The 26371-nt window shown below is 35.2% G+C and overlaps 1 protein-coding gene across 13 annotated transcripts in view; it reads right to left on the reverse strand.

The window, feature by feature from the left end:
* CNTN4 (contactin 4) overlaps positions 1-26371 on the reverse strand; it is a 930864-nt gene that overhangs the window by 233766 nt on the left and 670727 nt on the right. For all 13 annotated transcript variants that reach the window (XM_082711571.1, XM_082711575.1, XM_082711573.1 and 10 more), the window contains one exon: positions 2558-2653. In XM_082711571.1, coding sequence (XP_082567697.1) covers positions 2558-2653 — 96 coding nt within the window. The remainder of the gene's footprint in view (positions 1-2557; positions 2654-26371) is intronic.

Raw genomic sequence — 26371 nt, forward strand, 5'->3', positions numbered from 1 at the left:
GCTCAGTATGTCCAGTGGCTCCTGGTGATTCTGCCGGCTTTCAGGTGACACAAGCCCGGAGAAACGATGAGAGAATCACTGCGGCACAGTTTGCACCGAAAGGTTCTGAGTAATGGGGGGGATTTCATCACATAATCATTGACTCTGCTGCCCAAAACTGATGGCTGTCTGAGATGCTCTCTTATACCCTTCAAAATCCTGTTTTCTTGCACATTTCTTTGCCTTGCCTGCCTTGCCCACAGTGTTCCTGGGCACGCAATTTCTAATAAAGCCCATAATGAGAATATTTATTTCCTTGTCTTTCACCATCAGGGCTGTCAGGAATGTCAGCACAGCTCAAGAAACTGGATTTCAGAGCTGCTGACTGCTGCCAACAGAGACAAGCACATTTCAGGGGATGTCTATGAAAATGTTTAATATATTTCTCTGTGGGAAGGGGAAAGTCTTCAGGTGTCTCACTGTGTAGCAGCACAGCAACACTCCAGGTGCTTTGCCTTTCCCAAAGATACCATTATACCAGGGAGTAGTGGGGTACTTTGTTTCTTAATATGCCTACAAGATTAATTTTTAGAGTTGCTGCCATGTTATGTAGGTTTAATGCTGTGAGGCAGACTGTAGAAAAAATTCGCAAAACCTTCAATTCTTATTTTGATTCGATTTCACAATAGGAAGAGAAAAGTTAGTCTGAGTGAGCTTCACTTTAACCAAAATGTGTCCAGTTAATTGCTTTCTTCATATAAATGACAGAACTTCAATAATGCAAACCTACTGGATAAATATGTTTAGTCTTTACTGAGTTAGCACCATGTAATGATACAACTAAAAGGGATCTGAGAGCTTTCCTTTCATCTCCTCATTTTATAGATAAGACGAGTGAAAATATTTGCTCAGTATCAAAGAATGATTTGAAATAGAGTCAGGACCGGAACTCATGTCCTGGACTCCAAATGTAATGCTTCTGATACTAACTTGAAGGGGAAATGGGAGCCCTAAGGAGTAAACATCTCTCAGAACACAAACTACCAAAATCTAATCTGAATTCTCTGCCTATCTTCAAAAGTCAGAACCTTGAATAATTCCATGTCTTCAATCTAGACTCAGAAGGGCACCTGCCTCTTCCATCTGTTTTTATACTTGTTGTGTCAGAAGTGCAAGTCTTTTAGCTATTTTGCTAATTGTTATTTCCTGCTGTAAAGGTTAGCTGAGGCATTAGATCAGAGGAAAAGCTACAACTTCAGAATACAGGACAAAAATAAAAGGGTGTTTTCACATTCTCAGTTTAAGATATATATATTTTTTTCTTTTCATCATGTGTTAGGCCAAACAGAAAATTAAAATAGCAAGGACAGACGATAGCGATAGCAAATTCAACTTTAGCCAGAATTTCCAAGAATAGAGTTTATCAATCTTGTTACCTCAAGTTTTAGAGGAATCCCAATAAATATCATTATCTATTAAACCTCCACACTACTGAACCCTTTATGGGGAGTCAGATTTGTCTTCCAGTCATTGTTAGTCTTTTTAGCAGAGACAGCACGTCTCTATAGTCTCCCTTATTACAAAATATGATTTTTTTTTTTTCAGGGCTATCAAACTGATCTATGTAAAATACTTGATTTCTCAGTCTCTTTTGCCACTAGGGGTGATAACTGATATGTAGGTAAAAGTCCTTGGGCAGAGCAAACCTTTCATAATACAAAGGCAAAATGAGACAGAGACTTTTGACTTTTGTCCTTGACTCTTCCTATTTCTTCCTATCTGAACTGCACCTTGGTACCCCAGCCATACCACATGTTGAGGACTTCAGAAAAGGATGCAAGAAATGGCTCGTATCCTGGAAGACATCTTCAAGAAGTGGTATCAGCTTTAAATTTCATACCTCTGGAAATGGGAGTGAAAATAACACAAAATCCAGTCTGCTGAAGCCTGTGTTAGCTGGGTTTTCACTTATTTGCAGTCAAATGAATTCCTTATTTATTTATGTATTGCGTATTAAAGAGGGCACTTGTAATGAACACTGGGTGTTGACGTAAGTGATGAATCACTAAATTTTACACCTTGAACTTATGTTATACTGTATGTTAATAAACCAGAATTTAAATAAAAACTTGGAAAAATAAACAAAAATAATTCAAATGGATTCTGAACTGATCCAGTAATTATGATTCTTTACAAAGTGATCCTGGATTGGATCTGATCCTTTCCCAGGCCAAATACAAGATGAAACCAAGCAACGTCAGCTTTGAAACCAATAAAGTTGGAGAAAGTACTGATAGTTTTACCTACATTGCCTTACCAAGAAACAGGATTCTGATCTCATTGGACTCAAGTGTCTTTCCCCTTGTGCCGGGTAGATAGCAGTTGGATAGAACATTTGCAGAATCTGACATTTCCCTATCCTAATTATGGGAGGCATTGATTCTTCCTTGACACAGAGGGACTTCGGGAATCTCCGCAAATGACACTTTTTCCTTAGCCAGTGCCAAGGGAGGCAGAAACCCAGCAGGAAAGATAGCAGTGAGTGAAGTGTAGACATTTCAGTGAATTTATAGTTTACCTCCTGAATGAGCTGGTGGGCCACACAGTAGTACCATCCCCTGACCTTGACGGACAGACACAGTGCTTCTTGTTCTTGTTTTAAAGTTTTCAAGATCTGTTAGGGGAAATAAAAGAATAAGGGTTTAAATTAAAAAGGCCTGAGATACTGTGGGAGAGTATAGTGTTTCAAAGAGGATGGTCTTTTGCTGAAAAATAGCCTTTGTGTCACTCGTACCAAGGAAATATAGAATAGGCTCTTTCCACATGATATTGTCCTGTCTTCCTTGATTCTGTATCTATCTATACTGTAATGGAGCTACTTGTCACATGTGACTAGTTAGATTTAAAACATATAAAATTAAATAAAATGTACACTTCAGTTCCTCAGCCATACTAGCTACATTTTATGTTCAACAGCCACATGTAGCTAGCGGTTCCTATGTTGGAAATAGAATATTCACATCACTGAAGAAAGTTCTATTGGACAGTGAAGGAACCAAGATTTAATGATGTTAAGTGACTTCACCAACATCATTTTTGTAATTAAATATCATTATCAGGATGTAAATTCATGTAATCTGATGCTCAATTCTGTTCACTTCACAAACCGTTTATTATATGCAATTATATGTATCACTCTATAAGTACCTAGAATACGACTCTGTATATGAACACACACACATTATATACAATGTATAAACATACATATGCACATACACATAATTGTTTCAAAGCTCTTGTATATTTTCAAAAATTTATAAGGTACCATCCAAGGTTCTGTTTGGGGGGGGAAAACAAAAGTTCCCCTCTGTCAAGGAGGTTAAGTCTGGTTAGAAAGATAAGACATTACAAATCCAAAGATTGCAGTTTGAGCCCGTGAATAAGCAGTTGCCAATAAAAGTGAGTTCATGTAAAAAAAAAAAAATATGGCTAATAAAGTGACAGACATATTACTGTTGAAAAAAATTGTTTTTTCTTCCATCCTCCCAAATGTAAATCTTCTCAACAAGGGGTATTTTAAGTGCCATTTTGTTTTTGTTGTCTAAAACATTTGATTCAATAACCTCTTATCAGATTTGAGGATTATTCCAAGCCAAGTATACTCTGCAGGGTTGCAAGGCCATCTCAATGTGCACACTAGAGAACATGGACATTTATTGACTATTTCCTTCATGGTGGCCATTTTGCTAAGTATTTTATCTTATTTTATAATTATTTTATTTTATTTTATATTTTTTAGAACTTCTTTTAAAGAATTTTTTTATTCATTTGACAGAGAGAGAGAGTGAGAGTGAGTACAACCAGGGGGAGTGGCAGAGGCAGAGAGAGAAGCAGGCTCCCCACTGAGCAGGGAGGCTGATGGGGGGCTCCATCCCAGGAACATGGGGTCATGACCTGAGCTGAAGGAAGATACTTAACCAACTGAGCCACCCAGGCATCCCTTGATAAGTATTTCTTGATGATTATCTTAAGTGATCCTAATAATAACTATATAAGCTAATTTCCATTAATGTCTTCATTTTATAGGCTAGAAAGGAGAGGTACCATGAGGTTTGTTAAAGGCTACATTAATGAGCGATGAAACTAGGAGGAGAAAGCTGACAACCTTCCTGCAAAATGGGATGTTTCTATAGTCAGGCTTGACTTTAAGGAGAGGTCAGGATATTTAAAAATTCAGACACACACATATCTTCATTACCAACTTCTAGAATTATGCAAATTTTAAGATCATACATTATTATTTTCATCAATTAAGTACTTATAAAAATTTCACTAAACATCATTTGGTTGTCAGTTCAGGATACAAACATTATATGCTCTATAGCTTCTGCCCTGTAGGGACCCAAGAGTGTAGTGGGCATGACTGATACGTAACACCTAATCACAGGAAGCCAAACTATATCAGAGTTAAGATGTGAAAGAGGGCACTTAGAGGACATGTATGTATTCAGCACAATACAAAAAAGTACTATAGCTTGAATTACATTGCTGCTATAATACAATTCTTTTAATCCAAGGAGTACCAGATGAGACAGATATGATATTTTTCTTTCAAGGAAATGGCTCTTCAGAAGAGATTAAGGGAGAGATTTAAAAAAAACTTTATTATGGAAAATGGTTTAATATGGTAAACCATTGTGCTTAAAAGTCACAGTGAATCACTCTGAATTGTCACTTCTGCATATAGGTTCTTATAATACGTCATCTAAGCTTTTGCACAAACATCCCATCCAATCTTCAGAGTTGCATGAAAAATTAAGGGCTAATAGATAAAAGAGATCAAGTCTTATGTAGGCAAAATGCACCACTGTTATGACTAGAGAAAGGGCATTAAGAAAGAGAAAGAAAATGAGAAACACATGCTCTGATTTTTAACTGTCCTTTCTGAGTTTAAAAAACTAGATTTCTGTTTCTTCCTTTTTGGCTTATGAATTCATGCAGTTCTACAAGTATTGGGTAGTCAGAATAAATCATAGTAATCTGATATTTGATAAAATATTTAGACATATTTCTTAGTAGTTAGTTGAAATAAATTCCACATGGCAAACCCTACTTACATAGTGAATGAAAAGACTACATTTAGACAGATTTGACTTTGAAATCAATTCTGTCATATATTAGCCATGTTGCTAACCTTGGGCAAGTCTTCATTTTCTCATAAATAAATGTGAATAAGTGTGTTTTGTTTTCAAGTAAGAGTCATGGTCAATAATTAAGTAAGATAATACTAGTCATGGTCAATAATTAAGTAAGATAATACTTGAAAAACACAAGGCCATACACAAAGCCTGTCATGCTACAAGTTTTGCATTCATTATATGTTTGTTCTGTCCACTGAAAAATGCTGTAATACAGTGGCAAATCATAACCCAATCATTTTATTTATGAGAGTGTCCCAAATAGTAAATGAATTCTAGAGAGAATTCTAGAGAGCTACAGATGCTAAACAAAAGACACTATATTTATGCACATGTTTAAGGAAAAATTTCATGTTCAAAACTGGCCTTTTTAAATATAACTATCCATCCAGATCACAATTACTAGCAGCATGATAACTATAGAAATCAAAGAACTATGTATGTGAATGGTATATCTGAAGCTTGTATACTCATGGCTCAGGCCTTTCTCAGCAAATTCCCACATATATTATTTTCTAAGAGTCATTTTATTTCTAAAGCCTTGGTACTAGGTAATGAGGGCTAACAACAGACATTACAAGATAGTTAGAGTATGTTTTGGATAATGCTCTATTACCTTGACCATTGCTCTAACAGCAACAATAGCATCCACCTGCAAAATGCATTAAGGTCATACCATGTGCCAAGCACTTATCATATAGATCTCATTTAATTCCATCATAATTTAAATTCTCAATTCAAAGGTGATAGAAGTGAAGCTCAGAGATGTTTCTTTACCCACATACAAAGTGGTCAGAAAAATACAAATTCATATCTGTCTCCCTCCAAAGCCACTGCTCTTTTAAGAATATAAGGTTTCTGCACTGATTGTCTTCTGCACTGATTTAGTGAAGCCAGTGAAAAAGAGCATTCAAACTAGTTATTCAAAATTTTAGAGAAAAAAAGTTTGAATGAATATTAAGCTTTTCAGTAAATGTTCAAGAAAATCCACATTTCAATGCACAAAGCAATGAGTAGGTGCATTTGATTCCAAATCTTCTATTCCTTTGCTTTTCCTTGTGGTTGAATACTCAATGTAAGGATTTTAAACATTAGGTGAAAAGGATGAAATCGAACAAGGAGAAAACAATCAGAAACAACTCTATTAAGAAGCATGATTGTTGCATTGTCAGTAAGGTAGCTGAACAATGCAGTCAGGCACTAAAGATATGGCTGAATAAATGATGTATATGTATGACAAGGAATTAATATCCATGTATTGTGGCTTTTCAAAACAACTTGTTTTTTCAGCTCTATATATGGTTCACTGACACATGATTCATAGACTTTTAAAAAATAAATGGCTATACTTTTTGGTGTTGATTTCATTAATCAGCATTTTAAATAAATTTTTCCAGAAATCATATGCTAAGGGACGCACAATTTTGTGGCAGATGTGTTTTCATATCATATTTTTCTGTGGAAACAATTGTCCTTTTTTCTGCTGTGGAATGTAATATCAGCATTTCATTTTTAAATGAGATTAGAAAATATGCTATAGTACTGGGAATGTGTATTGAGTGCATGGAGGAAATGATTTAGCAGTTAAATTCCTGGGGGAGTAAAAGTATACAAAGGTCTTAAAGCTGTAATATGTGATAAATAATAAAAAGCCTTAATATATGAGAATACTTAGAATTCATGCTGCAGAGTAAATCAGAGAGTGAGAGGGAAAAAATCTCCACATATTTCCTGTCTGTAAAGTTATTAAATGTTTAGAGGAAAGGAAGAGATACTTTATAACAAATACCTGGATGTATTCTAGAGAAAACAAAAATCAAGAGGGCCTAAGATATGTTTTGAGAAGTAACAGTAAATAGTAAAGAGTAACTTATTTAGGCCATCATTAAGGAACTACCCATTGAACAGGGAAGAGCTGAAGACATTCATAGGGTGGGACTAGCCAGGGTATAAGACCTTTAGTTTTAAAATGGCCAGAAAATGTTAATGAGATCATAACATAGATCATTGTTTGTTAAGAATCTACAAAGAGGCAGTAGGAAAGGAAAGACAAAGAATCAAACAGTAAACTATGCAACTAATGCATGTATTTATAATACATGTATTATTTACTACAAGTTAAAAATAATTCACTTTTTCCTGGTTTCGGTAGGCATGGATCCTATTAATTCTTATAGAGTAGCCTTAGAACAAGAAATTTCCATCATCAGTTTCCTTTGGTAAAGCTTCCTCCAATTTTGAAAGTAGCAATCAATAAGGAAATCAATATCAACTTGGAAAAATGGTCAAGCAATACATTTGTTATGGATACAATTTCCATAATGATGATTGCACCATTTATTTTTTTAAAGAGGTATTTTTAGAACATAACTTTAAAAACTGATTATCATGCAGCATATGTAAAATTATGTCTTGACTCTCTGCCATTTGTTCCCTGAATGTATGCATTTGTGGATGCACATTTGCATGGTTTCTTGAATTCTAGAAATTCGTACTGAAAACAAGTCTAAACTTATAAACCCTTAGGAATTGCAAAGCCACATCTTTTACATTCTTTCTACTCAGGAAGAAAGAAGAAACCATTAATGAAATGGGCATGGTTGACTGGGTTTCCCAGTGAGAATATACAGCAAGAGGAAAAATTGCATAATGGTTTAACATACTGGCTTTGTAGTCAGAAGGACCCGAGGACAAATGTGGTACTCTTACTTTCTAGCTGTATGATGGTGATAGGTGAGTTATTTAATCTCCCAGAACTTCAGTTTCTTCATCTCTAATATTAGGATAATAACCCCTATCTCATAGAGCTCTTTAAAGAAGATCATGCATATGAAGAATTTACATACTATCTGATCCAAAGTCCGTAGGCTATAAATTTTAGCATTATCATTATTGTTCATTGCCATCAAAATGAAACTGTAAAGAAAGTGACTTATTGGGGGAAAGCCTGTGAGTCCAAACTTCCACCAGATAAGGTAACACTAGAGTGGTCAAGTCTATTGTACCATGGCAAAAAAATGCTAACAGGGCTTAAAACAGATCTTCTTTTGCTAATCTTAATTGTGTTTTTAAGTCTAGACAGAAGCTGAAGTAAGCAGGCTACCTTATCCTGTCCACTCAATGGACTATATTTTTTATATGACTTACAATTAAGATATACTCACATATAATGGACTCAGAAAATTTTTCTTAAGAACTTTTCTTACGATGATATGGTCTGAGAAAGTCTGTTACTTTTTAGTGAAAAAGTGGAAAATATTTTCATAAAATAGTAAAAACATATTTGTTTATCTTCTACAACAGATGAAAACATATGATTTCTGAAACAGAAATAAATTATGAAACATTATATTATTTACTGATTATATAAATTTACTTACTGAACTTAAAGTATTGGAAGTTCACACTATAGACCAGATGGAAATAGAATGGATATAAATGGAAATCAAAATATATGTATATATTATTGTAAAATATTGATTGATATGTTTATCAGAATCTTGCTTTTCCTTATGTTGCTAACTTTCCCATTTGTTTATCCAGTCTTCAACAAATATTTTTTGAATTCCTCTTTTATTCCAAGTATTGATGTCAGATATCTTATTTCTCTAACAACTAAATAAAACAAAACAAAGGAAAACATATGTCTATGCTAAACATCTGAAATTAAATATCCCAATTTGTTGGCAGTCTCTTACTCTCGAAAGTAAGAGATCAAAATCTGATTCTAGGTGGTGGTCTGACATTGAAAAGTAAAATAAATCTCTTTCCTGGAGATCTTTGTGTAGGTAAAAAAGAGTTTTATTAATATTTCTAAGTTAATGTGAAGTCAATTTACAAATGACTTATTCATAGAACTGACTTACGACCTTGTTCTTTCACAGTCCTAATGCTGCTACTATGGACATCCTATGAAAATTCTCAAGCACCTATTTCCAAGTACAAAGAGCCCGTGGGAGCTCTCCCAGGTGCTGAACAAGAGCACACAATATCTCCCACTAAATGTCTGAAGTTTTTCTCACCCTCTTCAGTTATGCCAGATAGAAACTGTAATTTAGGGATTACTTTGGAATTACAGAAATTATATTTTAAAACCATAAATGGCTGTAAATACATTACCTTGAGAGTAGTCATTTACAGTGAAGAGGAATTAATCCAATCAGATTTCTATCTCTTAATAAGTAAATAAGATCAGTAGGGATTCTTTGGGAGTTTTAACCAAAAAAGAAAGAAAATAAAATGTTATCTATGAAATAACGGGGAGGGTAAAATAGGGCTGAGAAAACTCAAGAAAAAATTAATGACCTAAAAAAATATAATGAGAAAAGGTGTGTAGAGACTGTCAAAGACAAATTTGCCTGGAGTCAGCAATCTTGCATTTTGCAAAAGAGGAAGTTATGCTCCTCATTCTCCTCCACCACATGACTATAACATTTTTCTTTTCTAGCAACAAAACCTAGGCAAGAACTTAAAATGGTATATGTGATAAGGAGGCTTCTGAGGACTCCTTGGGAAATTAATTACTTTTGTAAACTCTAACTCATTAGCAAACAACTACAACAACAACACAATAGAATGCCAGTTTTAACTAGCTTCCATAAAGAACTAATTTCTCATTTTCCACGTGTTCATTTATTTAATCCTTGAAATGACTCTATAATGTATTATTACTAATCCCATTTTATATAAAGAAAAATTAACACCCAAGATCAAAGATACAGTATAAGGAAGAGAATGAATTATAACCAAGGTTAACCTAATCCAGAAGTATAGCCTCATTCTACATAGAATTAAATTTTAAAAAAATGAAAAATGAAAAATTTTAATTACTTTTAAAAATGAAAATTTTAAAAATTTGCTGATTGGTTGACTAGTTGAGACTTTCACTTTTTAACCTCTCTACTATTATTTCCTTGACTTTTCAAGAAAATAAAAGGTGCTTTGTTGCCCTTTGCTCTGTAAGTGTATGACTCTCCTGTAGCTCTTTTTATTCCCCATATTGGGTTCTTTCTCTTTATTCTTCTTTTTGAGCATATTCTATTTTATCTAGACCCTTGTGTTACTTAATAAATTAAAGAACAACTCAATTTAAAACGTTTGAGTTTCTCCATGTGTTCCATAAAAACCCGAACCTATCTAACTCACAAGGTTACAAGAATTAGTGTGATATGGCAACATAAATAATGTTGTTCTACTTTGGAGACAGGTGCTCTAAAATACAAGCCATTATTACCAGCATTTTTCTCTACAGGAGCTCATCTCTTTTTGCATATCATCCTGACTCAGAAGTGTTAATGGTTAGGCAGCTGCATTCTGTATCTTTGGTTTCATGTTTACAAAACACCAACAGAAACAAGGATTTCAGAAAAGCATTTAGCCTACTAAATTTTAGAATAAATCATGAAATATTCACTGTTTTCTATAAAGGCCCTTTGATATCTGGTCCCTGCCTATGTACCCAGTCCCATTTCCTGTTAATTTCCACCTTCCTTATTTAAACCACAATAAATAGGTTTTGTTTTGTTCTTCAAGTACTTTAAGGCTAATCCTTTTTTAAGACCTTTGAACTTGCTGTTCCCTTTATTTAGAACACATTTGACTCATCTTTTGGCTCATCATTCCCATCCCTCAGGACTCAGTTCAAAAGTCACCTCCTCAGACAAGCCTTTTCTGAGGGTTTATCTTAAGTAGACCACCCCTGACGCCAGTCACTTTCCATCACACCACCTCTTTTTGCCTTACGTTTTCTTATATGCCATTTGATTTATCGTCTCCCCTACATCCATTCTTCTACCCAAAAGAAAAGCTCACTGGCACAGGAATCTTTTCAGTCTTTACCAATCTGTAGCACGGGGCCCCAAGCAGTGTCTGATACATATAGGTACTAAATGACTATTTGTTCAGCACAGCTCCCTCCTGTTTTACACACTCAGTAAGACTTGTTGGTCGAGCATGAATTTTCTTGTATTTGTCCACATGAAAAACCATTTCCCAACATCTTGGCTACAAAAGACCTTTGGATGCTGGATCTTGCCAGGGATGCTCTGGAAAGTAACTACAAGAAAAGGTCTCTAATCAAAGGAGTTAAGCCACCCATGTATGAAAGCTTAGAGATACACTCACCAAGACTGAAATAGAAGCAGGGTATGAAAAAAATTTGCTGCTTGATACAAGAAATACCCTCCCACCCGCTGACCCCTGAGGCTCAGGAAATGCCCAAGATGATGAAAATAGGAAACAACAGCATGCAAATTGCATGGGTCTGTTATTTGTGATCAGGGCTCTCAGCTAGTCAGTGATATATCATACAATTATCTGTTTTTCATCTAGTGTGAGAATTCTGTAATTTGATAGACTTATGATCATTACAGTTTTGACAGAAAGAAACATGATTCTTCATTTTGTACTTTTCTTTGTGCCTTTTCTTCTCCCCTCTGAAAATTAAAATTAGCAAGTTGTAATTCATTGTACCAGTCTTCTTAATAAACAGGCAACCCTAGAGGGCAAATCAAATATATTCAAGTAACACTAGAATAAATATCCTCTGAAGAAATGCTGAAAAGGCATGTATCAGGAGGCCATTGTAAAGTCAGTAATCTATAGGAAAAACCTTGGGAAGATATTACTAAATGGAGACATATGGGCCACAGATCATGATCAAACCCTGGAGACCATATATTTACCTGCCATACAATTGGTGATGAAACACTGTGCTTTAAAGAGAAAGAAATCTTTTCATCCAAAACTTTTTCATTCCATTTCTTTTGTTTTGTTAACCTTTAAGAGATACAAGCCTGAGCAATTAATTAATTTACTTTCAAGTTTGCCTAGCGCTGAGTGGCAATGGGTACAGTCTCTAAGGAAGAGGGGCAATTTCTCAGGTCCTGCTCATAAATGAAACTAGGTAGGTGCTTATATATTTAAATGTTCTCTTATTTCTATAATTTGAATTTTTTTTTTTTTTAATTTGACAGACAGAGATCACAAGTAGGCAGAGAGGGGGGCAGGGAGATGGAGAAGCAGGCTCTCTGCTGAGCAGAGTCCCACGTGGGGCTCAATCCCAGGACCCTGAGATCATGACCTGAGCTGAAGGCAGAGGCTTAACCCACTGAGCCACCGAAGTGCCCTCTTATTTCTATCCAAAAAAGTAGACATATTTCCCAAGGATCTTGGGAAGAAGTTACACTGATTGTTAATTTTAAAGTAAAAGGCATACTGGATCAGTTTTTCCTGACACTTTATGCTCTGCAGTGAAGTTTTGCTTTAAAAAGCAAATGAAGAGTCCTCACTACATACTTAGTTTAGGATTTTTGACACAATAAAACAGGGAATGGTGACTCATACAGAAAAATGCCAGTATTTATATATGGAGGGCTCCAAAGTAATTGGACATGCTTTGCCATATAGTTACTTTGAGGGAAATCAGAGCTATTGGAAGTAATAACGTTTGTTTAATCACTGGCTCAAAGAGTATACTTCTCTGCCTTTTTCCTATCTCTTCTTTGAGTATAAAACATATCTTGGGATACTGGATGCTGAATTAGCTGTATTTAGTATACTTCTTTAAAAAAAGTTAAGGGCATAAAAAAAAAAAGTTCTGTATATAAATGAAATCCCCAGATGAAGAGCAGCTGTTATTTATGTTGAATTTGAGTTGCTTTGACAACTTCAACCATATATTTTTATCTCATTACAGTTTTGAAAATAAAGCCATCATCAAATATACATGTAAGCTATGTGTTTATTCATCATCTATTTAGACTTTGCTATGGATGCTATTTCACTGTTCTTATTTTCACAGAGAAAAATCAGAGATAAGTCTGCAGCGTGGTAAACCTGCCCAGTTTTGGAAATGCCATCACTAAAGTCTCTTTTTTTAAATGCACTGTTAAGGAAGATGAAAAATAATACAGATTCAATCAATATCTATAATATGTTTATGATGAGCACTTATATGTCAGCTACTATTATAGGCACAGGGGACGTATTACTGAATGATAAAAAACAAAAAACAACAACAAAAAATCCTCTTCTCAAAGAGGCTACAGTGGACAAAATGACCATAAACAAAATAAATAAATCACACTGATAATAGGGGCTATAGGAACATAAGTTAGGAAAACATAGGGAAAAATTAGGATAAGGAATGCTGGTATGAACTTTTAAAAAAGGAAGATCATGTAAAAGTAGAATCTTATAACTTCCCTTCCTCCTTCCAAATGTGGAGGAATAAATCACTCTCCTTCTGCCAACTCAGCTCTTGGCCCCCACAGAGAATGCCAAGAAGGGTGTAAAGTAGTGCCAAGTGGCACAGCAGTCATGATTTAGTTTTGTACTTTCTTATTTATAACTGAAGTTGAAGTCACCTTAATTCAGGTAACATCTGAGAGGCCTAATAAATATTTTTATTTTGTGTCTAAAAGTTTAATGCAGTTCCCCAGAAAAAAAAACAAGTATAAAACTTCAAATAACTCTAAATAACTGAAGAAATGGCAGAAACAAATAGGCAGGCATACTAAACACATCCTGATTGCCTAAAGGAAGACAATCGCCAAACCAGTACTATGATAATTTATGTGCTGCTTTAAGACAATGTTATTGTTTTCTGTCTCAGAAATCCTACAGAACCAGAAAATTTCAGAGCTGGGAAGATCTTAATGCCTCAGTGTGTTTGGACTGCTATAACAAATACACACAGACTGAGTGGTTTAAACAACAAACTTTGATTTCTCACAGTTCTGGAGACCGAGAAGTCCAAGATTAAGGTGCTGGCAGAGCTGGTGTCTGCTGAAGGTCTGCTTGCTGATTTGTAAATAGCCACCCCTTCACTGTATCCTCCCATGGTCTCTTCCTACAAGGGTACTAATCTCATTCATGGCGGCTTGACCTTCATGACCTAAACACCTCCCAAAGGCTTCACCTCTGAATGCTCTCTGGGGGTTAGGATTTTAACAAATGAATTTTGGAGAGATGCAAACATTTAATCCTTAATACCATCCTTTCTTCAGTGTGAGCTCCTGCCCTCATCCTTAACTTCTCCCCTTAAATATTATTTATGGTGCCATATGTGGTAGATGATGTGGAGAATACGAAGGCAAATCAAACATCGTGCCTGACCTCAAGAAGTTTATAATCTACATAAGATAGGCACGTGAATAACTCCATTGCAAGGTATAAAGCTGGTAATCAATGCAGCAGAGAGGTAGGGAGAAAGCGCTATGGGAGACGAAAGGAAGTACTTTTTATTGGGGTAAATCATCCAGTCAACACTCATTCTGCACAGGTGATGAATCAAAGTGTATGGGAACCAAGAGACTTGGATCTTGGGTTTAATTTAAGTCTGCATCCATGATTTGGCTCCTCTCCTTCCCCATTGCAGGCCTGTTCATTCTCCCTACTTTCTTTAACACAGGTCACTGCACACAGGCAGTGCAAGGCACTGCCTCATTCTGTGGCAAGGTGACACTGGGTTCTTATACGAACGTTAGCTTCAGGCACGTTCAGTTACTCAAACCCAGACTGTGTTAACCTCTGAGATTCCTGGTACTCTTATTTTCCAGAAAACATGAGAGATGCTCATCTCCAGCTACAGCCTCATCTTGCACATCAGCACTGGCCGGTCTTCTTTCCATCTCTGCAGTGTTCAAATCCTAAGGTCACTTTCTATTCCAATATCTTTGGGTATGTCTTTGCCTCATAACTTATCTGCTGGAGTTTCCAGAAGAATCCAACGTGACCCCTGTTCCTCTTCTGAAGCAAGAAACCTCACTGTGGCACACAGATTTCTACAGACTTCTTTAAACACTGTAGAGGAAGCCAGCATTATCAGGATGCTACAGAACAGGGCAAAGGATAGACATATTTTTAAATGTCTCTGATATGTGTGTGTAGTTGGGTAAGTTAATGAAGGTATTTTGGACCTTTGCTGGGGCATCCTGGAACCCAAGTGATGAGAGCAGTGCTCTCATCCTTCTTGCTAACTTGGAATTTTGGTACTAATTCAGAAGTGGCTCTGGGATGCAGTAGTAACAATTGCACATAGAGCTAAGATTTATTCAGTGCTTACTATGTTCCAGGCACTAATCTAACTATATAATCTATATAGTTATAATATATAATATATATTATATAATATATTATATATTTATGTATTCTAATTGAATCTAACTATAGAGAATATTATTATCCTCTTAATAATATCATGAGGTGGGTATCAAAATAGTCTTTTTATATATGAGGAAACCAAGACCTAGAAACAATATGCTTAATTTCATATTGGTAGTAAATAATGTCTTAATTTTAACTTAGGCTGTCTAGTTCAGATAACTTGATGTTTTTCCTTATTTTATAGTTGCTATTGTGTGACATGTTAAGCACATAAAGGTAAACATATAATGATTTTGTGGAGTCTGCAGAACAATACCGTGCACCCAACGGTATTGTTGGTGCACAATACTGTGAACCCAACAGCCAGATTTACAGATGGAGCACCACCAGTAATTCCTCCAGGATAACGCTCTCTACACTAATTAGTTTGCTTATCATTCTGTGTCCTTTCTTATGGTTTTATCAGATATATGTGTATTCCTACATAATATATTTAGTCTTGAAAGTAATGTGTACTTTATGAAAATGGAATCATAGTATGTATTCCTCTGAGACTTGATATTTTTGATTAACATTATTTCTTTGAGAGTCAACTTTGATGAGTTGGCCCTGGTTCATTTATTTTCATTATAGTTTAATACTTTGTAGGAATTTACTGTTTGCATATCCTTTCCACTGTCCACACACAGTTGTTTTTTCTTACTCATTTGCCATTACAAACTAACCTGCTATGAAAGCAAGTTTTCTGGTCACATTTTCAAAAGTTTCTCTGGACTTCAATATATATATATATATAGCTAAGAGTATTTTAAAAAGTTCAGATTTACTAGTTCAAAAGAGAGGTACACAATCTATTTTCCAAAGTGCCTGGGACAATTTTCAATCCTGCCAGCCTAAATGAGAATTCCTGCTGTTCCTCACCAACAGTTAGTATTTTAATTTTTGCAAATATGGTGCATGAAATGGTAATTTATTACTTCTAACTTGCGTTTCCTTGGTTACTAATAAAGCTGGTGTTTTTTTTTTTATATGTTTATGAACCACTTGCATTTCCTTATTCTTAAAATACTAGTTCATGTAATTTACCTGGTCATCTACTAGATTTTTGTCTCTTTCTTACTGACTCAATGGATTTCTTTGGGACCCTTTTTGGTCAGTTATGTTTTTACAAATATTTTTTCTGCATATATAACTTCCCCCCCCCATTCTCTTCCTGATATTTTTTGATGAATGGAAGTCTTTGTATATATTCATTTTTCTTTATGGCTAACATTCTTAGTTTCTTATTTAAAAGACTCTTTCTTATCACAAAGCCATAAAAGTATATTTTTTCTTAAAGTATTAACGTATTTTTTAGTTACTAAATTATTAAAGTTCTTGTATTCTCATTTAAGTCTAGGTCTTGCCCCGACCACAGCACCATACCATTGGGTATCTATAATCAATTCTCATCATTGATGGTAGTTATGTTATATGCTATAGTTATGTTCTATAGAGTTGTTACAAACACTGAATTAGCAAATACCAAACCATTGTTCTTATGGGGAAATACATAGCTGGTTTCTCCAAGTTTCTAGTCACAACATTTTTTTCAACAGATTAATACATAACCTTGTTCAACATGTGTTTCTTTTAAAATATACTTTACTATATAATGTTGATTCATTAACACTAACTCATACCCCACAGCATTCTAACTCACGCTGAAATGAAGCTTATCTAACACACATACTTTTTTCCATAAGGCATATCACGGGCTTCTAGCACTTAGGAACACCAGACTATACTCCAGCATTACACTGTGGGCTATTTTAAACAATGAAATTACCAAAAAAGAACACAAAAATGCAAAAAACATGGCAATAAAGAGATTGCCAAAAGGACATCTGTTTATACTATGAGAGCTGAAACAAGAAGGCAGAACATTACTTCGTTCAACTTTATCAGGGCAAGTATATAGAAGGCTCAAATATTTTGTTTTGCACATGTTCGTGGAGGATAAAGAAGGTGCTAAGAATACTGATTTGAGGGTTATTGATACATTGCAGAGATACTCAGTCTACACCCAGCATCTAGCTCTAGACTGGGCACTTTGCTGGCATTCAACAAATGTCATAGTTAAATATTTGATATTGTACACAGAATTTAAATATAGGTGATATAAAAAAATTATTGCCTAGACCATGCTTTAGGTAATATATGATTACAAAGAAAATGATGATGATGATAATGACAGTAATAATGGTAATAGTTTAGCAATAACAATAATGACAACGAAACTATAAGACATAGTAGTAATAATAGTATCAACTAGACCAATTATATGTTTCCTTATATTTTATTTATTTATTATTTATTTATATTTGTATTTTCTTTATTTATTTGACAGACAGAGATCACAAGTTGGCAGAGAGGCAGGCAGAGAGAGAGGAGGAAGCAGGGAGCCCGAGGCGGGGCTCGATCCTAGGACCCTGGGATCATGACCTGAGCCAAAGGCAGAGGCTTTAACCCACTGAGCCACCAAGGCGCCCCTATTTTATAGTACTTTAAAACACTGCTTTATTTCTGTTGAGTTTTCATGAATTTGGGGACCATCTTAATTACCAAAGGCACCTGAACTACATATCCAAATGAATGTAATTCTTCAAAATGGACTCCTTGGGGTGTGCATTTTTTTTCCATTTTTTTGTTATGGTAAAACACACATGATATAAAATTTTCCATTTTAAATATTTTTAAGTGTATAGTTTAGTGGTATTTAATAAATTATTAATGTTGTGCTAATATCACCATCATCTATTCCCATAATTTTTCATCTGGTAAAACTGAAATTCTATACCTGTTAAACAATAACCTCCCATTCCCCACTTCTCCAGCCCCAGCCTCTGGCAACTACCATTCTACTTTTTATCTCTATGAATCTGTATAGTCCTTATTTTTAAAAATTAAAGGAGAAATTACTCATAATAATACCTCTGATTATAAAAATCTCTGTAAAATAGACAGCAATGGCATTAAGTACTTACTGCAGTGTATAGAAGGCAATGTTTGAAATTCAGAAATGTTAAGAGATCAGTTCAAAGTTAAATATTTTTTTTAAAGATTTTATTTATTTATTTGACAGAGAGAGATCACAAGTAGGCAGAGAGGCAGGAGGAGAGAGAGGAGGAAGCAGGCTCCCTGCCAACAGAGAGCCCAATGCAGGACTCAATCCCAGGACCCTGAGATCATGACCCGAGCCAAAGGCAGAGGCTTAACCCACAGAACCACCCAGGTGCCCGAAAGTTAAACATTTAATAAGTAAATCATACGGTTGTTTCCATATTTTTACTATGGGAAAAATCCTCCAATAACCATGGAAGTGCAGATATCAAGTTGAGATTCTATTTACATTTCCTAAGTGTCTGTCAATGGATGAATGAATAAAAAAGATGGGATATGTATATGTATGTATATATATACACACAATGGAGAATTTTTCAGTCATGAGAAAGAAGGAAATCTTGCCAACAGGATTTGTGTGTATGACATGTGAAAACATGGATGAACCTTGGAGCATTATGCCAAATGAAATAAGAGAAAGAAAAATACTATTAAATATCACACATATGTGGAATCTAAAAAAGGCCATACTCATAGAAACAGAGTAGATGGTGGTTACCTGAGGCTGGAAGGTGGGAGAAATAGGGAGATGTTGGTTAAAGGATATAAACTTCCAGTTTTAAGCCAAGCCAAGTCCTGGGGATCTAATATACAACATGGTGGATATAGTTAGCAATAATTTAAGATTGTTGAAAGTTGTTAAGAGACTAGATAATAAATGTTCTTATTCCAAAAAAAGAAATGGTAATCACGTGATGGGACAGATGTGTTAGTTAAAGCTACGGTAGTCTTCATTTTGCTATAAATAAGGGTATCAAATCAACACACGGACACCTTAAACTTCTACAATGTTATGTCAATTGTATCTCAATAAAGCTGAAAATAATAAATAAATGATCTGAGCCTAAAATCTAAAACATTTTTGGTGGAGATCGCAAACTCCTTGAAGGCTAGAATGCCACCTCATACTTCTTAGGCTCCCAAAACCTATCTCAATGTTCTGATGAGTGGACATGCCATGAAATGTTGTTCTTAACCATGATGATGATGAAAGAAATGTTATTTTGGATTGAAGAACAGAACCACAGCATTTTAAAATAGAGACCCACTTCTTTGTTTAAAATGCTTTCTCTTTCTCCTCTGAAGATCTTTATTATTTTATCAAAATTCATGAAAGGGAAAAAAAATTACCTTTTGAAATTGACGTGCTGTGCCTAGAGTGATATGTGAGGCTACAAAAATTCAACAACCCAGTTCAGCTGTGTTATTAATATTGCTCTTCCTGATTAGTGTTAATTGGAATATTTTAATTGATGCAATGTTTTGCTGCCTTCACAGCTTGAATGAGTTGAAGTGCAGAGAACAATTTTTCAATAATAAAAGCTAACAAAAACTACCCTGATCTTACTAAATTCTGTATGAACATATTGTGACAAGCAGATATCACAAATTCATTGTAGTAGAAAATGGGATGAATATCATACTCACTTATTCAATTCTTTTAACATATGTTTATGAAGTGCCTAATATTGATCAGACCCTGTTTTAGGAGCTTGGGACACAAAATCAGACAAATATTTCTGCCATTGTAGAATTTACATCTGGCCAGATAAGGTAGAAGAATAAAAAGCATGATAAATTATAATTACAAAGTATGCTAGAAGGTAGTGAGGCTGTGGGAGATGCAAAAAGTAGAGCATGGTAGGAGAGACTGGGAGAGCTGGAAAAACAGGTGGAATTTTAGATAACAGACTCAGGGTAAGTCTGTGGGATTCTGACATTAGAGCAAAGATTTGAAGGAGGTAAAGATTTGACCAGGTGGGGCACCTGGGTGGCTCAGTGGGTTAAAGCCTCTGCCTTCAGCTCAGGTCATGGTCCCAGGGTCCTGGGATCGAGCCCCACATTGGGCTCTTTGCTCAGCAGGGAGCCTTGCTTTCCTCTCTCTCTCTGCCTACTTGTGATCTCTGTCTGTCAAATAAATAAATAAAATCTTTAAAAAAAAAAAAAAGATTTGACCACGTGAGTGTTTAGGGGAAACTATCGTATGAGGAACACCACGAACCTGTTTTAACTGGAGTTGAACAAAGGAGGAAAAGAGCAGTTAAGAAATGGAGTCAAGGAAGTCTTACGGCAGGGAGAATGAGTGACTGTTCAGGGATTTGGGGACCTCTGTAAAATCCCTGGCTCCTATTTGGAGTGTAACTGGAGACATTACAGGTTTTTGAGCAGAAGAGCTACATAGTTGGATTTAAGGTTTTGTGGTTATTTGACTCAGTTCTGTTCAACCGGAATGATTACCCATTGCATGGCTGCTGGAGTGTTAAGAAACAAAAGATGTAAAGATAAATTAAGACAAGCCACAGCTTTGGAGAGTTCCTCATCTTGTAGGGAGATGTGGACCTGATTAAAAACAGACAATGGCAAAAGCTTTAGCACATGTGTAAACAAAGTGCTTATGGGAATACAAAGGAGAAAGGAAAATAGTTTTCTTGCAGGAAATAAAAATGTAATAGTATAGATCATGTGGTCTTGGTGTCAAAAAATAAGATTTTTTTAAAAAGATTTTATTTATTTATTTGACAAAGAAAGAGAAATCACAAGTAGGCAGAGAGGCAGGAGAGAGAGGGGAAAGTAGGCTCCCCGCTGAGCAGAGCGCCCAATGTGGTGCTTGATCCCAGGACCCTGAGATCATGACCTGAGCTGAAGGCAGAGGCTTAACCCACTGAGCCACCCAGGTGCTCCAAAAAACAAGATTTAAAGAGGAGAGGAGGAGAGGAAAGAATGCCAGGATGAGAGTGTGAAAATGAATACCGGCAACTTCATTCCATATGGAGTCAAGAAGTACAACAGGGAGCTCTCATGCGCTACAGTGGTTACACCTTGCATAGTTCAGCAGGAAGAAGTTAACATTTCCTTTCTGCTTTCAAGTTATAGTGTAGTTTAGGTCCCCCCTTTTTTGGGTCAAAAACCAACAGCAAGATGCTCTCTCACACCTGCAGCCAATGAGAAACAGTGACCACAAAAGGATGCTCTCCCTTTGTTCTCTGGACTTGTCTACAATTCACCAGTTTGGATCCTGATTATGACTACTCTTCTATTCCTGAATAAACTCATTTCCTGCTTGACAACCTCTCTTGCTTAATTTTTAAGACTGACAAGGGGACAGCACACACATAGATTAAGAGGCATTAAAAATATGTAGTGTGGTCACTAAATGGCCAACAGGTGTATGCCCAAAAATAAGAGACATAAAACCAGAAAGGTGGGTAAGGGTCATCCAGGAGACATAGCCAGCAGCCTAGGATTGCTTTTGGTTTTCCACACAGTAATTTTACTAAATATAATTGATTTTAAAATATTTTGTGGTTTAGTTGTAAAAGTTAAAAAAACACCTTAGAGATTCACAGATCATACTGCAGAAAAAAATATAACAGTAAAGAAATTTGTTAATTTTGTTTAACCCATCATTTCCTATTTATGTGAGTTCTGTACACATTAGAGGTGACTTTATTAATATCCCATAGAACCAGAGTTCACCAATTTGGGGAACAATAATATAATCAACAAGGGCTATAGTACGAACTTAGTTATGGAGGGGGTATGATGTGTTGAGCAACATAACAGTATCTGGATTTGGGAATGTTAACTCTTACACAGTAGTATGAAGTCAGGACAAATACTCTGAGGTTTAGCAACAGAATAGGATGAAGCTAAAAATAAATGCAAAGTAATTTGTACCATTTATTTAATCTTTCTTCCAGAAAACTTTAAAGAACACATGATATTATGTAAAGACTTAAGCAATTAATGTTTCTTCTGATAAGTTTTAAAGAAAGATGCTGAAACACAATGTGAACTGGTAATACTTAATTCATCTTTATTCAGAACAGTGGTACTAGCCTAAATTAGATTTCTTTGAATTAATGTAGCAAGGAGAAAACTTGGGGGTATATTTAGCTTATGTATTAAGTATGGATTTTATTTTTAGATTTCAGCTTTTCATTTCCATTTTTTTTCTCAGAGAAATAAGGGTGCATTAAAGACCATACTATGGAATTAAAAGAGATATTGAAACGTGAATTTAATCAAGTGGTATTTTTAGATTAGGAGAGGCCAAAAGATTCTACTTGATTGGCTTTAAGAATCCTCAAATTCATGTCAGCCTTACTGATGAATTCCTCAACTTTCCACGTGTAGTTTCTAGAGTATCTCCAAATATTATCCTATAAAAAACATCTTGCAATAATTCCATTTTACTAAGAACTACAATGATGAAAGAGGATGAAAATTACCGAGTTCAGATGTTCAAGTTATAGTGTAGTTTAGGCCCCCCTTTTTTTGGGTCAAAAACCAAGCATGTAACTTAACTGAGATGCATTTGGATTTAATTTAAAAGAAGAAAACAAACACAAACTTAACTTCTTATATTTTAATTGTCAAGAGAACACTAACCAACAATGCTATAGTGAGAACAAAACATCCTATTCTTTTCTCCAGTTATTTCTGTGATTAATGAAAGGATAAGAAAAGCAATTTTCAAAAGTCTGAGAAGGCATTGTCTAGATTTTCTGCAGTAATGAACACATAGAAATTAGGTGCAATAAGAAGATTACTTTACCCACAATCATAATTTATAAAAACCTGATGAGTTTTTGAATTGATCATACATCTTTTTGGATATAAAACAAATTTGAACCAAAGATATCCTTCTGTTACTCTAAAATAAGACTGCTATTAGTAAAATGAGATGATCCTTACCTATTTAACAAAATATATTACAGAAAGTTTTCTCTGCTTGCCTTTGGGAGTGTCATCTGAGTTGTGGGCAGAAAAAAAGGCTCTGGGATCCCACCAAAGCCCACTTAAGTACACATATTTCTCTCCATATTCTCTGGAGAGAAGGAAAGAGAATAACAAATAAGAAGCGGCGGGGGGGGGTACTCTTTAAAATCACTGTACTTTTCTTTCTGTCTTCTGTGTAATTTAACCTCTCACTTGAACATTAAGCATAATTCAATTGAGAAGTGTGTTTATAGCACATGAAACACAATAAAGCATGATGAAGTGTATCTTTAAAAAAAAAAAAAAGAGTGGGGGTGGGGAGCGGAATATATGAGGACACTTGACACCAAACCTTGGAGAGAAGGGGATGGATGTTTGAACTAACACCATAAGAAAAAGCCCTTCATCTCAACTACTCACTTTCCTGAAAACATTGTGTATGCCAAAACCTTGTCTAGCTCTTTCTTTGAGACTAGATCAAAGTGCAGCCTGCCAGCTTCAATTCTGATGGATAATCTAATTTGGATTACTTGTCCATGACTTAATCCCTTCAAAATATGAACCCTTTCCAGATTTTTTAATCATTTAAATATTTCAGGAGGTGTTAATGATTCTTACTGAAACCAGCAGAACAGACATAATCAAACTTATAGAATAGAAATGTGAATATTATATAAGAAACTTGTTACCCACAGACAGAGAATTATAGCATTGCAAGTTTTCAAAGGATTCAAGACATCATTTATTTGGACTCCCAAAGGAAGTTGAAGCCTGGAGCCATCAAGTGTATTGCTTGAAGTGCCTGGTTTGTGGCAGAGCCAGGATAAGAACGCACGTTGACGTTTTTACTACTCTCCCATTCCAATATATTGTACTATGCTAACAGTTATTGCAAAGTTTGTTCTGCGAACATTGCTTTTCTATGAACAAAAAGGGGATGCATCATGAAATGAGTTGGGGAGTTACTATTTACTGTATCTCCTTGGGATACACAAAACACATTATAGCATCAAAAATTCCCAGAAGTCCTATAGAAAACAAGGCTGTGGACTGTTCATTGCTAATCTCTCCTAGAATCAGTGTCCTCCTGAGCCTACACTGGGAACTGCTACAGGGAAGCATCATGCTAGTATTTTTCTACTGACAGATCAGGCAACAAATATTATTTACAGAAAGTGAAATATTTCTCTGGTGGTTTAATCCACTTTGAGGACTAGAATCTAAAAAATTAGTCTATATTTTTCATTACTTGTTCCAAACTGTCAAAATTGGTGAATGGACAGGAAAATATACTTGAAAGATATAGAAGATTTGAAACATGGTAAATTTCCTTACACTGCAAACTTTATGCCCTAAACAAGAACATGTACGGCACTGCAAGTTTTTATTTGGTATTCCCAACTATTCATAATCTACCAGAAAAATGGTAGGTAAAAGTTGTTACTTTTCTCAGATTTGAGTATGAGTTACTCAGTCTTCAAGCCTTGTTCAGAGGAAAGGGCTACCTGAATGTTACATGAGTCCTTTCAACTTTCCATAACATAAAGCTCCATGTGACTTTGCCATTCTGTTCTTACTGGGTACTCAGGAACTGTGATCAAGGCAAAAGATGGTTACCTTTTTTTCCTATTATTTCTTACTACATACCATTAATGAGATAACTTCATGCTGGTAGCCACAAATGAGGAGATCACAGAAGGCTGGAAATTGGCAGTTGAAATAAGTTAAGTCATTCTTGGGAAATTTAAGTAAGAAATAATACTAAAAAGGGTCCCCCAAATAGTAGTGATTAAGAACTAAAAAGAAAAATCATTTAGGCACGTGGTAGCTGCAACTATCTTTAATTAAAGCAGCACCATACCATATTTCTTGAAGGTAATATCATCAATAATTAAGGGCCCACAATCTTAAAAGATGCAGAAAAGCATTTGAAAAAATTGTCTGTTCATGAGAACAACTCTCAACAAAGTGGGTTTAGAGGGAATACCTCAACATAATAAAACCTATATACAACAAACCCATTATTAACATCATACTCAGTAGTGAAAAACTGAGCTTTCCCTTCACGATCAGGAACAAAAAAGATGTCCACTCTCACTACGTTTGTTCAATAGTACTAAGAATCCTAGCCACAGCAGACAAGAAAAAGAAATAAAAGACATTAAAACTGGTAAGGAAGAAGTAGAAATGGGGCACCTAAAAATTATATATACTATACAAAGAAAATCCTAAAGATTCCAACAAAAAAAACTATTAGAAGTAATAAATGAATTCAGTAAAGTTCTAAGATATAAAATTAAAATACAGATATCTGTTATATTTCTATACATTAATTACGAAGTAGTAGAAAGATAAATTAAGAAAACAATTCCATCTATATTTGCACCAAAAGGAATAAAATACCTAGGCATAAACTTAACTATGTAGGTGAAAGACTTGTATTCTGAAATGGATAAGACACTGGTGAAAGAAATTGAAGACAACACAAATGGAAAGATATTCTGTGCTCACAGATTAGAAGAATTAGTATTAAAATGTCCATACTACGTAGAGCAATCTGCAGATTCAATGCAATCTCTCTCAAGATACAAAGAACATTTTTCACAGAATTAGAACAAAGAATACTAAAATTTGCATGGAACCAAAAAGGCCCTGAATAGCCAAAGCAATTTTGAGAATGAAGAACAAAGCTGAAAGTTATCACAATCCCAGGTTTTAAATTTTATTACAAAGTTGTAATGATCAAAACAGTATGATTCTGACACAAAAATAGACTGAGAGATCAATGAAACAGAAGAAAGATCACAGAAATAAACCCACACTTGGTCAACTAATCAATAGCAAAGGAGGCAAGAAAATATGTTGGGGAAAAGACCAAGTCTTTAACAACTGGGGTTTGGAAAACTGGATAGCTACATGCAAAAGAATGATACTGGACCGCTTTCTTACACCGTACATAAAAATAAACTCAAAATGGATTAAAGACTTCAATGTAAGATGTGAAACCATAAAACTTTTAGAAGAAAGCATAGGCAGTAATCTTTGACACTGGCCTTAGTAACATTTTTCTGGGTATGTCCCCTCAGGCAAGGGAATCAAAAGCAAAAAGAAACTTCAGTGACTCCACCAAACTAAAAAGCTTTTGTACAGCAAAGGAAACCATCAACAAAATGAGAAAGCAATCTCCTGAATGGGAGAAGACA

The sequence above is a fragment of the Mustela nivalis genome, assembly GCF_964662115.1.
Source record: "Mustela nivalis genome assembly, chromosome: 1".
Classification (NCBI taxonomy): domain Eukaryota; kingdom Metazoa; phylum Chordata; class Mammalia; order Carnivora; family Mustelidae; genus Mustela; species Mustela nivalis.